General features: G+C 43.2%; 1 protein-coding gene across 1 annotated transcript in view; it reads left to right on the forward strand.

Moving 5' to 3' along the window:
- The window catches only part of LOC141047309 (uncharacterized), a 36,635-nt gene that overhangs the window by 13,145 nt on the left and 6,244 nt on the right, over positions 1 to 17,246 (forward strand). Inside the window, exons 3-7 of the mRNA XM_073542368.1 lie at positions 2,132 to 2,281; positions 2,411 to 2,590; positions 2,673 to 2,796; positions 2,880 to 2,974; positions 3,168 to 3,258. Coding sequence (XP_073398469.1) covers positions 2,204 to 2,281; positions 2,411 to 2,590; positions 2,673 to 2,796; positions 2,880 to 2,974; positions 3,168 to 3,258 — 568 coding nt within the window. The 5' untranslated portion in view covers positions 2,132 to 2,203. The remainder of the gene's footprint in view (positions 1 to 2,131; positions 2,282 to 2,410; positions 2,591 to 2,672; positions 2,797 to 2,879; positions 2,975 to 3,167; positions 3,259 to 17,246) is intronic.

A 17,246-nucleotide genomic window follows, 5' to 3' on the forward strand; every position in this document is an offset into this window, starting at 1 on the left:
GAGTGCTTCCTTTTTTGTTTGAGTGTATATGAGTTGGTGACTTTAGGTTAGTCACCTGTTCAAACTTAGTTTATGCTTGGATGTGACGGGCAGTTTTTTGAAATTTAATGACTGCTTTCTGGACATCTGTCAAGTCAGCAGTCTTCCCCATGATTGTGGAGCCTACTGAAACAGACTAAGGGACATTTTTAAACATTTAGGAAGCCTTTGCAGGAGTTTTTTTTTAACTATTCTAATTTACTGAGATAATGACTTTTGGGTTTTCATTGGCTGTAAGCCATAATCATCAACATTAACAGAAATAAACATGTAAAATAGATCACTCTGTTTGTAATGACTTTATATAATACATGAGTTTCACTTTTTGTATTGAAGAACTGAAATTAACTTTTTGATCCAATTTTGTAAGAAGCACCTGTAGTTGACATTACTAATTTATGGGGGTACATAGGTGACATTACAAATATATATGTATTTTTTCCTCATGATGTAGGCCCAATTCCAGCTATTGCTGTGGGATCTGTGATTTCTATCTACTCCACTGTGTGTAGGATAATAGAGTATAATAAAGTAGTTGTGGATGTGACATCCCTAACATTGTGCAGTGTCTCTTTTTTTCCCTGTAGTGATGGAAATTTTTGGTTGTTGAAACTGTGATTTTTTTTTTTTCGCTTTAAAAAAATGTTTTAAACCTTTTTTAAACCCTTCTGATCAGTGCGATCATACAAAATTACAAGCCTCTGATGGCTCCGGTGATGCACTGTACTACTGTAGTGCCGTGTATCATCACTGCCTGTCAGTGTAATACTAACGGCCCCATACACATGAGATAAGTGTTGGCTGAATGGTCATTTGGCAGACGGCTATCTCTCCCGACTCCCCCATACACACAAATATTCCAGCTTTCCTGTGGTCTGTATGAGAGTCACCTCCAGACCCCTCTAGAGGAGGATTATCTACACGAGGAGCAAACGGATTATCCTCTGCAATTCAGGATGCCAGATCCTTCTCTGCCCTGACATCATCTGTCGGGAGGCCCCCAAATACATTATATGGTCGCCCAAACCCCCAAAAATCAGTGCTTTCATGTAACCTTAGTCTAATGTGTATGGGGGCGATAAAAGGTAACTTTTTGGATGCTGCCTCTGGCCCGGCCTAATAGACCTTCATACATTGCAGGCCCAGACATCATTATTAGGCATGTAAGTATCGAGTATTTAGGGGCGGAGGACTTTCAGCCGAACTCTGTCACACCTTCTGAGATGCCATGTTTGCTTTTCACAGCAGCAAGTGGTTAAACTACCAGGGTTTTTGTTGTAGCCGCACCTGTGCCGTCCCTGCGGTGTACATCTATGGGTTTATCAAAAGGGTTAATTTTTTATAAAACAATTGTTTATTGTGTGAAAAATTATGATGTGTCTTCTGCTTTTTCCATGTTTTTTTTCTTTTTACAAGAATTGTTGGAGCCAATTTTCTTTAGAAACATTTTAATATTTCTGTTTTTTTTCTGGTGTTTTTACTGCAATATAGGAAAGCCTAAGGCCAGAAATAATCCCCATAAATCACTGTACATGGAGACTTTGGGATCAGATAATTTATATCCGTGATGTTTGTGGAAACAAATAAGCTTTTCTAAAAGCCTCAAACTTCTGTGTGTGACTCAGACCTGAGATCTAACGTGATAGAAGATTACAGTGCGGGGAAGACGGGAAACCTTCATATAGACGGCCGGTGGGGATGGAGTCAGTGACGGACTCTGGCCAAATATGTTTCTAGAGCCGTAGTAGAAGATGAAGATGTCGTCCTCATCATGAAGTAGTTATTTCTCCTGTCACGTGTAATGAATATCTCCTGCAGTATTGCTAATGCCGATTCCAGTGTCGGTAATGAGACGAGAATTAGCGTTATGGAAGATGAGTCTATGAGGAATGTATTCAGCTGCCGACTCCGAGGGAGAAACTGCTTGTTGTCTGTGGCCTAAATATATAGGTTTTATTAGTAGATGTAAAGATGGAAACTAAATACTGTAAAATAATAAATCTCCTCATATGTTTCCCTTATTATCTCCAGTAATTGTATTATTACACAGGATTTTTATGATGTTACATCGGCTCATCTTCTTCTCATTCAGGTCTCTACAATATCGGATCCTCTCAGTGAAGATCTTCTACAAAAGAGAATTTTCCTGATTTACCCATCAAGGATGGATATGGACAGAGACAAGATGGCAGAGAGGATATTACACCTCACCCTAGAGATCCTCTTCCGGCTTACTGGAAAGGTGAGAGATCCTGATGACGTCACATTACATCATTCTTATCTATGGGAATAACAGATGGACAGAACTGGAGAGGTGAGGACTCTGGAAATGTCTGTAGTGAGATTTATTAATGTGTCTCTCCATAACCAGGATTACACAGTAGTGAAGAAGACCTCTAGTGAGCGCTGTCAGGACCCTGTGTCTGAGGAATGGGGAGGACCCCTGAGCCCAATCACGGGACCTCCACCACACCCCCTGATACATGAGGACATCAATGACCAGAAGATCCTAGACCTCATCTACAAAATGATTGAGCTGCTGACTGGAGAGGTGACACCCCTGGGAATGCTGGGACATTATATAGTAACGCTATGAAGGAATCGGGGGATGACGGTATCATTGTATGTGTCAGGTTCCTGTAAGGTGTCAGGATGTCGCCGTCTATTTCTCCATGGAGGAGTGGGAGTATTTAGAAGGATACAAAGATCTGTACAAGGACGTCATGGTGGAGGTTCCCCAGCCCCTCTCATCACCAGGTGATAGACAGGACTAAATACACACGGCCTATAATTATCTGTATGTAAAGAATGAATTCAGTCCCTGTATGTGTTTCCTCCAGATCAATACAGTAAGATGACAACACCAGAGAGTCTCCGTCCTCTTCTTCCACAGGACTGTAAACAAGAAGATCCCAATGTTCCTCAGGATCATCAGGTAGATGGAGAGAAGGTGTCATGAGATCTGTGATGTGTAGACGGCTGTGAAGGTCTTGTGCTCAGTCTTGTTTTATCCACCAGTATTATATGCTTTATACTTGTGTAATGAGAACGGTGGAGATGGCAGGATTAGAGCTGATCATAGATGTGACTTCTCCATCTGTCTGTGACTTTTACAATATTTGTTTCAGGGTGAAGATCTGACCCATATTAATACTACAGAGACATATGTGAGGGGTGATGAGCGGTGTAAGGAGGAGATTCCTACATATGGCTACCCAGGTGAGTAGTAACCACTAAATGCAGAGAAGTCACAGATTCTTCTCTGTCACCGGCTGCCTTATCGGTGGTGTAGTCTGGCCATATCACAATCGTGTGATCACCATTTGACCTCAAGACCACAACATTCTTCTCCTCCCAAAACTGTTCTAATGACCTTGGGCATTAAAAGCCCTTTTCAGAAAGGCAAATTTTAAGGGATTCAGAAAGAGAATTGGAGGGATCCAATGGCTGGATATCCTTAAAGACAAAAATGTCCAGGAAGGATGGGAAATCTTGAAAAATGAAATTCTCAAAGCACAGTTGTTAACAATTCCGAAAAGAGGGAAGAATAGGAAGCATTTAAGGAAACCAGGATGGATGAACACAGAACTTAAGCACATGCTAAAAAGGAAGAAAAAAATGTTTATAAAATGGAAAGAGGGAGACATATCTAAAGAAGAATATAATGCTGTCTGCAGAACCTGCAGGGCACAAATCAGATTATCTAAAGCTGAAAATGAACTGAGGCTTGCAAGAGATGTCAAAAGCAATAATAAAGGATTTTGGGGATATGTCAAAAGTAAAAGAAAAGTCAAAGATGCTATAGGATTTTTACAGGATGAAAATGATGAAATGGTAAGACAGGATGTTGAGAAGGCTGAACTTTTAAATTCCTATTTTGCATCTGTTTTCTCTCAGAAAGGAAATGCAACATCAACTGTTATTCACTGTCCTATTAAGGGAATAGAAGAATCCAGGATATCTATAAACAGAAAGATAGTGAGGAAACACTTAGCTAACCTAAATGAATTCAAGTCTCCAGGTCCAGATGAATTACACCCCAGAGTACTGAAGGAGATAGCAGAAGAAATTTTTGAACCCCTCTCCATAATCTTTGAAAATTCTTGGAGAACAGGAGAAGTGCCAGAAGACTGGAGAAGAGCAAATGTTGTTCCTATCTTCAAAAAGGGGAAGAAGGTGGACCCAGGCAACTATAGGCCAGTGAGTCTGACTTCTATACCAGGAAAGATCTTTGAACAAATTATTAAACAACATGTATGTCAATACCTGGATAAGAATGAAGTGATTAAACAGAGTCAGCATGGGTTTCTAACTAATAAGTCATGTCAGACTAACTTAATTTCCTTCTATGACGGTATCACTGATTGGGTGGATCAAGGAAATGCTGTAGATATAGTATATCTTGACTTCAGCAAAGCATTTGACAAAGTCTCTCATACAATCCTTATTGAAAAAATGACTAAGTATGGAATGGACAAGGCAACTGTTAGGTGGATTCATAACTGGCTTAGTGATCGGACCCAAAGAGTGGTCGTAAATGGCTGCACATCCAGTTGGAAGAATGTCTCAAGTGGGGTACCACAGGGCTCTGTCCTGGGCCCTGTATTGTTCAACATCTTTATCAACGATTTAGATGAAGGAATTGAGGGTAAACTGATTAAATTTGCTGATGACACAAAGCTAGGAGGGATAGCTAATACTAGAGAAGAGAGAGAGAGGATTCAAAAAGATTTAAATAAACTGGAGAAGTGGGCAGCAACTAACAGAATGGTTTTTAACAGGGAGAAATGCAAAGTACTACATCTGGGCAATAAAAATGAAAAAAGCATATATAGAATGGGAGGAATAGGGCTAAGTGACAGCACATGTGAAAAAGACTTGGGTATACTAATAGATCACAGACTGAATATGAGTCAACAGTGTGATGCAGCAGCAAAAAAGGCAAATGCAATTCTAGGATGTATTAACAGAAGCATACAGTCTAGATCACGTGAAGTCATTATTTCCCTCTACTCCTCTTTGGTCAGACCTCATCTGGAATATTGTGTCCAGTTTTGGGCACCACATTTTAAAAAAGACATCAACAAACTGGAGCAAGTTCAGAAAAGAGCGACCAGAATGGTGACCGGTCTGCAAACCCTGTCTTATGAGGAAAGGTTGCAGGATTTGGGAATGTTTAGTTTGCAAAAGAGAAGACTGAGAGGAGACTTAATAGCTGTCTACAAATATCTAAAGGGCTGTCACATTGTAGAAGGATCAACTTTATTCTCATTTGCACAAGGAAAGACTAGAAGCAATGGGATGAAACTGAATGGGAAGAGACACAGATTAGATATTAGAAAAAACTTTTTGACAGTTAGAGTGATCAATGAGTGGAACAGGCTGCCACGAGAAGTGGTGAGTTCTCCTTCAATGGAAGTCTTCAAACAGAGGCTGGACAGACATCTGACTGGGATGATTTAGCGAATCCTGCTTTGAGCAGGGGGTTGGACCAGATGGCCCAGGAGGTCCCTTCCAACTCTACGATTCTATGATTCTATGATTCTATGATTCTATAGAAGTTCAACCTGGAGGATCTACCTACCCTCTGGGATTAGGAGACGCTGACCGTTACTTGTCCAGATCTGTAAGCTACAAAGCCAAATGACAGTGTATGTAGAATGTGCTGATAAGTTAGAAAATCACTTGACGAAAACTATTTTGTTGGGCCTGTAAGAGAAAGCGAAGGGTAATGATGCTACCACCTTCCTAGAACCCTGATATCTCATTGGATGAATCTACCTTCTCTCCCTTCTGTGCTGCTGAATGTCTCATATGGTTCCTACAAGACCAGGTCCAGTCTTTCTGGCCAAAACTTTGCTTTTATGACCGACAACATTACATGTGCAATGAGGCCAAGTGTGAATTTCTGTACAATAACAGCAGAGTTTCCCTTTATCCTGACTCTTCCATTTGTATTAAAACTGATTTCAAGGAGGATTGTGATAAACTACAGGAAAACCATTCCACCTGTGCCATGATATATCTCTAAGCTGTGCGTGGCTGATGGCTGTGATATACATGTATTCATGCCTATATAAAATAATGACAAAGGGAAAGCTACGAGGTGGCAGGGAAATCAGTACAATATAAAATTGAAAATTATGAAGTAAATGAAAAATAACCCTGCGACCAAGAAGACGGACAAAAGTAGTGACAAAGGGACAGTCGGGATTGAAGGAGCAAGAAAAGAACACAGAAAAACCGCAGAGAGAACCGACCAGAGAGTCCAATAAATTATAGTATAAAACCACAATAGTTTATTGAATTTATCAGGTATAGCAATGGAAAAAGTTATGAATAAAAATGTTACACTCAATTAAAAAGAACAAGGAGGCACCCAGGGAAAAATACTGAGAAATTGCTGGAAAAATATATGCACAGCAAAATATGCAATTAAAAAAACAAAATGTGGAAATAAATAGAAAATATATATAAAGTGCGTGTGCAAACAGCAAAGGGAGATACTGAGTACTGACAGCAGCATAGAGAGGATTCGCACAGGGAGGGGCTCCCTGCGCTCTCCCACCGGAACAACGTGATGTCATTACTCCAAGATGGCCGCAGGGTCCTTCAGGGAGATGGCTTGCGAGTGCCTGCTGAGAGCAGATGCTGACATGCCTCCTTCCCTGCCTGTCAGATCACTGATCTGACACAGTGCTATGCAAAGTGTCAGATCAGCGATCTGAGATAAGTTTAACCCCTTCCTTACTGATGACGGAACAGTATGTCGTAGGTAAGGATCCCCTGCTTTGAGGTGGGCTCCGGCGGTGAGCCCACCTCAAAGCCGAGACATGTTAGCTGTTATGAACAGCTGACATGTGCCCGCAATAGGCGCGAGCGGAATCGCCGTCCGCCCGCGCCTATTAACTAGTTAAATCCTGCTGTCAAAGCTGACAGCGGGCATTTAAATAGCAGTTCCGGACGCCAGGCCGGAGATGAGCTCATCGCCGACCCCGTAACGTGATCGGGGGTCGGCGACATGTTGCCCTGACAACCAGAGGTCTCAGAGATCTCTATGGTTGTTGCAGGCAGATTGCTTTGATTGCCGCCCGGTGGTCGGCGCTCAAATCACAGCAGTAAAACTGCTACATATGGGTGATCTGCTCATCACCAATATGTAGCAGAGCCGATCAAGTGTGGCATGCTTCAAGCCTCCTATGGAGGCTATTGAAGCATGCCAAAAGTAAAAAAAAAATGTTTAGAAATAATAAAAGCCTAAGTTCAAATCACCCCCCTTTCGCCCCAATCAAAATAAAACAATTAAAAAAAAAAGTCACACATCCACATATAAGTTATCACCGCCTTCAGAATCGCCCGGTCTATCAATAAAAAAAACATTAACCCAGTCGCTAAACGGCGTAGCGAGAAAAAAATTAAAGACGCCAGAAATACGTTTGTTTGGTCGCCGCGACATTGCATTAAAATGCAATAACGGGCGATCAAAAGAACGTATCTGCACAAAAGTGGTATCATTAAAAACATCAGCCTGGCACGCAAAAAATAAGCCCTCACCCAAAAATGGAGACGCTACAGGTCTCAAATTGCGCAATTTTTTTTTTAAAAGCAAACTTTGGAATTTTTTTACACCACTTAGATAAAAGAGAACCTAGACATGTTTGGTGTCTATGAACTCGTAGTGACCTGGAGAATCATAATGGCAGGTAAGATTTAGCAATTAGTGAACCTAGCAAAAAAGCCAAACAAAAAATAAGTGTGGGATTGCACTTTTTTGCAATTTCACTGCACTTGGAATTTTATTCCTGTTTTGCAGTACACGACATGGTAAAGCCAATGGTGTTGTTCAAAAGTACAACTAGTCCCGCAAAAAATAAGCCCTCACTTGGCCATATTGACGGATAAATAAAAAAGTTATGGCTCTGGAAAGAGGGGCAGCGAAAAATCAAAAACCGCTCCGGGAGTGAAGGGGTTAATGTTATAAAGTTTAAAAAAAATTGCGTAAAAACATTTTTTTTAAAAAATCCCCAAATAAAGAAAAAAATTAAATACTATTCCAAGAAATCCATTTATGTAATTAATAAAAAAAAAAAATAAAAGTATACATATTTGGTATCACCGCGTCCGTAACAACCCGCTGTATAAAACTTTTCCACTAGTTTACCCCTTCAGTGAACACCGTAAAAAAAATAAAAAACGAGGCAAAAACAATGCTTTATCATCATACCGCCAAACAAAAAGTGGAATAACACGCGATCAAAAAGACGGATATAAATAAACATGGTACCACTGAAAACGTCAACTTGTCTCGCAAAAAACAAGACCTCACATGACTCAGTGGGCAAAATATGGAAAAATTAAAGCTCTCAATGTGATGCAAAAATTTTTTACACTAAAAAGCGTCTTTTAGCGTGTGACAGCAGCCAAACATAAAAACCTGCTATAAATAGTAAATCAAACCCCCCCTTTATCACCCACCTTAGGGAAAAATAATTACATTTTTTTTTTAATTTATTTCCATTTTCCTGTTAGGGTTATGGTTGGGGCTAAGGTTAGGGTTGGGATTAGTGTTAGGGTTGGAATTAGGGTTACGGTTGCAATTAGGGTTAGGGGTGTGTTAGGGTTATGGTAAGGGTTAGGATTAGGGGTGTGTTGGGGTTAGAGTTGAAGTTAGAATTGAGGGGTGTCCACTGTTTAGGCACATCAGGTGCTCTCCAAACGCAACATGGCGTCTGATCTCAATTCCAGCCAATTTTGCATTGAAAAGCCAAACGGCGCTCCTTCCCTGCCAAGCTCTGCCATGCTCCCAAACAGTGGTTTACCTGCATAACGCAGATACCGCATATATCACGACAAATTGTACAACAACTTTTGGGGTCCAATTTCTACTGTTACTCTCAGTAAAATAAAACAAATTGGATCTGAAGTACACTTTTTTGTGAAAATACGTTAAATGTTCATTTTTTTTTTTTAAACATTCTAAAAATTCCTGTGAAGCACCTGAAGTGTTAAACTTCTTGAATGTGGTTTTGAGCACCTTGAGGGGTGCAGTTTTAGAATGGTGTTATTTGTGGGCCTTTTCTGTCATACAGGCCCCTCAAAGTGACTTCAAGTGTGAGGTGATCCCTAAAAAAAATAGTTTTGCTAATTTTGTTATAAAAATGAGAAATCGCTGGTCAACTTTTTATCCTTACAACTTCCTAACAAGAAAAAGTGGTTCCAAAATTGTGCTGATGTAAAGTAGACATGTGGGAAATGTTATTTATTAACTATTTGTGTGATATGACTCTCTATTTTAAGGGCATAAAAACAAAAAGTTTGAAAATTGCAAAATTTTCAACATTTTCCCCAAATTTCTGTTTTTTTTGTCACAAATAAACACAAGTCATGTCGAGCAAATTTTATCACTATCCTAAAGTACAATATGTCATGAGAAAGCAGTCTCAGAATCGCCAGGATCAATTGAAACGTTTCAGCGTTATGACCTCATAAACTGACAGTGGTCAGAATTGTAAAAATTGGCCCCGTCATTAAGGTGAAAACAGGCTTCGTGGTGAAGGGTTTAATGACAGAAAAACCCACAATGGTGACAGAAATAACTTGAATCTGACAAAAGTAATAAATAAAAAAATCTATGAAAATGAACAAATGAAAGTCAGACATTGCTTTTCAACCATGCTTCCACAGAATGTAAAAAAATGAATAAAACTCATGAAATAGGCCTGGACAGAAATGATGGTACCCCTGAAAATAATTTGACAAAAGAAACATGTTAAATTAAGGTGTGTCCACTAACTAGCATCACAGGTGTCTACAATCTTGGAATCAGTGAGTGGCCTGTATAGAGGGCTACAAATACTCACTGTGCTGCTTGGTGACATGGTGTGTATCACACTCAACATGGACCAGAAGAATCGAAGGAAAGAGGTGTCTCGGGAGATTAGAAACAAAATTATAGACAAACATGTTAAAGGTAAAAGTTATAAGACCATCTCCAAGCCGCTGGATGTTCCTGTAATAATAATAAATTTTATTTTTATAGCGCCGACATATTCCGCAGCACTTTACATTTCAGAGGGGATTTGTACAGACAATAGACATTACAGCATAACAATAATCACATACAGTAGATTATAACAAATACCAAGAGGAAAGAGGGCCCTGCTCGCAAGCTTACAGTCTATGAGGAAAGAGGTAGACACGAGAGGTGGGTGGTAACAGTTGCCCTGATTGTATGAACCAGCCATAATGTTAAGTGTGTAACAGTACAGACACAGAGGGCTAATGGATGCATAAAGCATGTGGGAACATGATGCGGGGAACCTGGTTATGGTAAAACTTTTGGCTGTGCCACACAGGAATAGATTAGGTTAATGTGTTGAGGCGATAGGCCAGTCTGAATAAATGCGTTTTCAGGGCACACTTAAAATTGTGGGGATTGGGGACTAATCGTATTGACCTGGGAAGTGCATTCCAAAGAATTGGCGCGGCACGTGTAAAGTCTTGGAGACGGGAGTGGGAGGTTCTGACTATTGAGGATGCTAACCTTGGGTCATCAGCAGAACGGAGGGCGCGGGTAGGGTGGTATACTGAAACAAGGGAGGAGATGTAGGGTGGTGTTGAGCCATGGAGGGCTTTGTGGGTGAGGGTAATAAGTTTATACTGAATTCTGGAGTGGATGGGTAGCCAGTGTAATGACTGGCACAAGGTAGAGGCATCGGTGTAACGATTGGTGAGGAATATGATCCTGGCTGCAGCATTCAAGACAGATTGGAGAGGGGAGAGTTTGGTAAGAGGGAGACCGATTAGAAGAGAGTTACAATAGTCGAGACGAGAATGAATAAGAGAAACAGTAAGAGTTTTTGCAGAGTCAAAAGTAAGAAAAGGTCGAATTCTAGAAATGTTTTTGAGGTGCAGATGACAAGAGCGAGCCAGTGATCGAATGTGGGGGGCAAAGGAAAGCTCGGAATCAAGTATGACCCCAAGACAGCGGGCCTGTTGCTGGGGAGTAATAGTGGAACCACACACAGAAATAGCAATGTCGGGTATAGGCACATTAGTAGAGGGAGGAAACACAAGGAGTTCAGTCTTTGACAGGTTCAGTTTCAGATATAGTGAGGACATGATATTAGACACAGCGTTTAGACAATCGCCGGTGTTTTCTAGAAAGGCTGGCGTGATGTCAGGAGAAGAAGCGTATAATTGGGTGTCATCAGCATAGAGATGGTACTGGAAACCAAATCTACTGATTGTTTGACCAATAGGGCCAGTGTACAAGGAGAAGAGGAGGGGGCCTAGAACCGATCCTTGGGGGACCCCAACAGTAAGGGGAAGGTGAGAGGAGGAGGAGGAACCAGCAAAAGATACAGTAAAGGAGTGGTCGGAGAGATAGGAGGAGAACCAGGAGAGAACGGTGTCCTTGAGGCCAATGGAACGGAGCATAGTGAGGAGGAGATGATGATCCACAGTGTCGAATGCTGCAGAGAGATCCAAGAGAATTAGCATGGAGTAATGACCATTTGATTTAGCTGTTAGCAGATCATTAGAGACTTTTGTGAGGGCAGTTTCAGTGGAGTGTAAAGAGCAGAAACCGGATTGGAGAGGGTCGAGAACAGAGTTTTCTGAGAGATAGCGGATAAGACGGGAGTGGACCAGGCGTTCCAGGAGTTTAGAGATGAAGGGAAGATTAGAGACAGGTCTATAGTTAGCGGCACAGTTTTGGTCGAGGGATGGTTTTTTAAGTAGTGGATGTATGATGGCATGCTTAAATGAGGAGGGAAAAATACCAGAAGAGAGAGAGGTTAAATATTTTAGTTAGGTGAGGGGTGACAGCAGGGGAAAGGAACTGGAGGAGATGTGACGGAAATGGGTCACTGGTGCAAGTAGTTGGGCGAGAAGACACAAGGAGCCTGCTTACTTCTTCTGTGACTGGTTCAAAACCAGAGAGTGAGCTAGATGCAGTGGGGGAGGGAAGACAGTGCATGGTATGAGGTGATTGGGAGATAATTTCCTGTCGAATCTGGTCAATTTTTTCTTTGAAGTAATTGGCCAGATCGTCAGCTCGGAGCTCCGTGGTTGGGGCCTGTACTTTTGGATTGAGTAGAGAATGAAAAGTGTCAAGAGACGTTTCGGGTTATTGGACAGTGAGGTGATGAGGGTGTTGAAATAGGCTTGTTTGGAGAGGTGAAGGGCAGTGTTGTATGTTCTAAGCATAAACTTAAAATGGATGAAATCTTCGTGTAGATTGGATTTTCTCCACAGACGTTCGGCGCACCTGGAGCACCGCTGCAGGAAACGTGTTTGCACCGTGTGCCAGGGTTGTCGCCGTCTGCGTTGTGATGTTCTATTTATAGGGGGTGCAAATTTATCCAGGGCACTTTGAAGTGTTTCATTGTAATGCTTCAATGCAGAATCAGGACATGAGAAGGAGGAGATAGGGGCCAATGAAGACTGCAAGTTCTTCATAAGTTTCTGGGTGTTAATGGCCTGTATGTTTCTATAAGTCTGGACAGTGGGGGTGTCCTGAGCAGCCTGGCAGTTCTTGATAGAGAATGAAAGAAGATTGTGGTCAAAGAGCGGGAGAGGGGAGTTTGCAAAATCATCCACTGCACAAAGCCGAGAGAAGACCAAGTCGAGGGAGTTTGTCTTCATGCGTTGGAGAATTAGTAAGCTGCGAAAGGCCAAATGAGGAGGTTAGAGATAAAAGGTGAGTAGCAGATGGTGAGAGGGGAAGAGCAATGGGGATGTTGAAATCTCCCATGATGAGGGTAGGGATGTCACAGGAGAGAAAATGTGGAAGCCAAGTGGCAAAATGATCCAGGAACTGATGGGAGGGGCCGGGAGGACGATACACCACCGCCACTCGCATGGAGAAGGGGGTGTAGAGTCTGACGGCATGGACCTCAAAAGAAGGGAAGACAAGTGAGGGTAGTTGAGGGATAACCTGAAATGTACATTTTGGTGATAGGAGCAGACCAACGCCTCCACCTGCTCTATTGTCTGATCTTGGGGTATGAGAGAAGTGTAATCCCCCATATGAAAGAGCAGCAGCAGCGGTAGAGTCTGACTGCTGGATCCAGGTTTCAGTAAGAGCCAGGAGGTTAAGAGAATTAGAAAGGAAGAAGTCATGGATGAAGGAGAGTTTTGTTACACACTGAGCGAGAATTCCAAAGTGCACAATTGAGAAACAGATGGCATGCAGGGAATATTAATAAGATTAGAGGGGTTTCTAAGTGTAGCAGTCGGGGGGTTTGACTTTCTATAACATGGGGGACCAGGGTTGGGAGCAATGTCTCCTGCCACTAGGAGGAGGATAGAAAGAGTGAGCAGATGGTTAAGTGATTTGTGAGAGCGTCTCTGATGTTGAATGGTGGGATTGACTGGATCTGTGCAATTTAACAATGTGAAAAGAGCGTGAGTGCTATACATAGGAGAGGAAAGGAGCGAGGGGCCGATATGGATGGAGTGTAGAGAGTTAATGCCAGGGCGGTGGATGTGTGTGAATGCAGCGGCCAGAATAAAAATTACACAAATGCATATGGTATATACTTGTTGTACTCCTAATGTACAGGGAGTAGATGTATATAAATGTCTGACCTGTCTCCTGCCCTGTCTAACTGCCATGTTATAACTGCCAGTAGTACTTTGATACATGTACTTCGATTACATGTGCATAAATGCCACCCCTGCATAAATGCTCCCCCTAGCTAGGTCTGAATATATAGGAGGTTAAGGCTAAGTTTTTTTTTTTTTTCTTCTTTTGGTCTCTCTCTTCTCATTAATCACGCTAAATTGAGACACCAGGACCCAATAAAGTGTTGTGGTCAAATAAACACATGTCCAGCACTACATGGATCATAAAGCACTTGACCTCACAACATAAGGGGACAAGCAGAGTAAGTTGGAAAAAAAGACTATATACCAGATATAAGCTTGCATAGTTGAAAACACATAAATAGCATTCAGGATTAACTGCTTGCTGACATTGAATGGAGACACCTGTATGAAGAGAATAGAGATGCGTGTCACATTCATCCATGTTATAACTGCCAGTAGTACTTTGATACATGTACTTCGATTACATGTGCATAAATGCCACCCCTGCATTCCTGTAACTAAAGTTGCACATATTATTCAGAAATTTAAGCTCCACGGGACTGTAGCCAACCTCCCTGGATGTGGCCACAGGAGGAAAACTGATGACAAATCAAAGAGACGGATAATACGAATGGTCACAAAAGAGCACAGAAAAACATCTAAACAGATTAAAGGTGAACTTCAAGCTCAATGAACATCAGTGTCGGATCGCATCATTTTATGATCCAAAGAGGACTTCATGGGAGGTGACCAAGGAGGACACCATTGTTGAAAAAAAAATCATAAAATAGCCAGACTGGAATTTGCCAGACTACATGTTGACAAGCCACAAAGCTTCTGGGAGAATGACCTATGGACAGATGAGACAAAAATGGAACTTTTGGCAAGGCATATTAACTCTTATGTTCACAGATAGAAAAATGAAGCATATAAAGAAAAGAAAACTGTCCCTACTGTGGAACATGGAGGAGGCTCTGTTACTGTGCTGTGTTCTGTGGCTGCTTTGCTGCATCTGGCACATAGTGTATAGAATCTGTGCAGTATTCAATAAATTCTCAAGACTATCAAGGGATTCTAGAGACAAATGTGCTGCCCAGTTTCAGAAAGCTTGGTCTCAGTCGCAGGTCATGGGTCTTGCAACATGAGAATGACCCAAAACACAGGTAAAAACACCCAAAAATGGCCTTCTATGAGCCCTGACCTAAATCCTATTAGGCATCTTTGGAAAGAGCTGAAACATGCTGTCTGGAAAAGGCAACCTTCAGAGATGGGACAACTGGAGCAGTTTGCTCTTGAGGAGAGGGCCAAAATACCTGTCAAGAGGTGCAGAAGTCTCATTGACACTTACAGGAATCTTTTGATTACAGTGATTGCCTCAAAATCCTAACTAATGTATTTAAAACCTGATCATGTGCACAGTGCCTATATGAGCAGGATTCAGAAAGGCGCTGCCTGATGTGGGCACGCTGTGCAAGACGGCTCTTTATGTGCATGTCTCACGAGAGGGGCGGGAATCTCCCAAAACTTGCATAAGCAAGAAACTAATAGATTAAAAGCACATGAGACATGCACAAAAATGAACAGGTCGGTAGGACAGTGTTCACATCCCCAAAGACTGAAACACAGAAAAATCACAGTATGACAAACTGTTTGTTTATTGTATTAGTTTCTTGCTTATGCAAGTTTCTCCTTTGCCTCATTGGGGGACACAGGTACGGTGGGTGTATGCTTCTGCCACCTGGAGGCTGATGCTAAGTGAAAAAAAAGAGGTTAGCTCCTCCTCCGCCGTATACACCCTCGCCCCAGTTTTTGCTTAGTGTCCATTGGAGGCACACGTCTGGTCTTTTTTTCCAGACTCTGGCATTTTTCCCCTGCACCAAAGTTTCCTGCGCTTCGCCATCTACGGCCTACACTTTCAGTTCGCAGCACTGCCCTTCAGGTTGGCCACCGCTCCCAGAGTATTCACAAAGGTCATGGCAGTCGTCATAGCCACCCTGCACTCCTGGGGCATAGTTGTCTTTCCTTATTTAGACGACCTCTTGGTCAAAGGCCCTTCCTTTCGGGCATGCGAGGAGAGTGTCAGCATCACACTAAATACACTTTCCCGCTTAGGATGGTTGGTCAGTCTGAAAAAGCCATCCCCTGTGCCAGCTCAGAGGATCTCCTTCTTAGGAATGATCTTCGACACTTCCCGATGGTTGGTAATTCTCCCTCAGGACAAGGCCTTAGCACTCCGGCAGGGTGTCCGGAAACTGCGCCAACCGGTCCCTCATACCATCCGCTTCTGCATGAGGGTCCTAGGAAAGATGGTGGCAGCGTTTGCCCGGTTCCATCTTCGCCCCCTGCAGCACGCCCTGTTATCTGTATGGGACAAAAACCCATTCTCGATCGCCCGTGCCGGTTGCCCACGCGAGTCACACAGGCACTCGGGTGGTGGAAAACCAGTGCCTCACTTCTCCAGGGCAAGCCCTTTCCCCAGACCATTGGTTGGTGGTGACAACTGAAGCCAGCCTCCCAGGGGCGGCGAGCCTCCCAGGGACGGTGGTCGCCGCAGGAGGCACGCCTCCCATTCAACCTGTTGGAAATACAGGCAATCCGGCTAACTCTGCGACAGTTTCATCCCCTTCTAGCAGGCCGGCCTGTTCGGATTCAGTCGGACAACGCCACGGCTGTGGCTTACATAAATCATCAGGGGGGCACCCGCAGCAGGGCAGCCATGCGCGAGGTAGGGCATGTGCTTCATTGGGCCGAGAGAAACCACTTGGCGATATCGGCAGTCCACATCCCGGGCGTAGAGAACTGGATGGCAGACTTCCTTAGCCGGCAGGGTCTCGCATCCAGGGAATGGTCACTTCACCCCGAGATCTTTCAGCAGATTTGTCAACGATGGGGGATGCCGGATGTGAACCTAATGGCCTCCAGAGTGAACGCCAAGGTACCAGCGTTTGTCGCTCGATCCCAGGATCCGCAGGCAATTGCCGTGGATGCGCTGGTTCTGCCATGGAACCAGTTTCACCTCCCATACCTATTTCCCCCGTTGCCACTACTTCCGAGGGTCATCAAGAAGATCAAGGCAGAAGAGGTGCCAGCGATTCTGCTGACCCCAGATTGGCCTTGTCGGGCATGGTACGTAGACCTAGTACAGCTGCTCGCCGACGTTCCTTGGCCCCTGCCAGAGCGCCCAGACCTACTGTCCCAGGGCCTGATCTACCACCCGAACTCGGGGGCCCTGTGTTTGACGGCTTGGCCGTTGAATCCTGGATTCTAACCTAGGCTGGGTTCGGCCGCAATGTGATCGCTACAATGGTTAGCGCCTGGAAGACTGCCTCAGCACGTATTTATCACCACACCTGGAAGGTTTTCTTCACATGGTGTCAGAACCATGGTTGTTCTCCACTGAGATTTTCTATTCCCAGCTTTTCTCCAGTCTGGCCTAGACTCAGGCTTGGCCCCAAGTTCCCTCAGGAGACAAATATTGGCCTTATCCATTCTGTTCCAGCGCAGGATTGCTATCAATCTGCAGGTGAAGACCTTCATTCAGGGGGTTTCCCACTTGGTACCTCCTTATAGGGCGCCCCTGAACACTTGGGACCTTAACCTGGTCCTAAGTGTCC

The sequence above is a fragment of the Dendrobates tinctorius genome, unplaced genomic scaffold (genome assembly GCF_039654945.1).
Source record: "Dendrobates tinctorius isolate UK_male_01 unplaced genomic scaffold, ASM3965494v1 ptg000126l, whole genome shotgun sequence".
Lineage (NCBI taxonomy): Eukaryota > Metazoa > Chordata > Amphibia > Anura > Dendrobatidae > Dendrobates > Dendrobates tinctorius.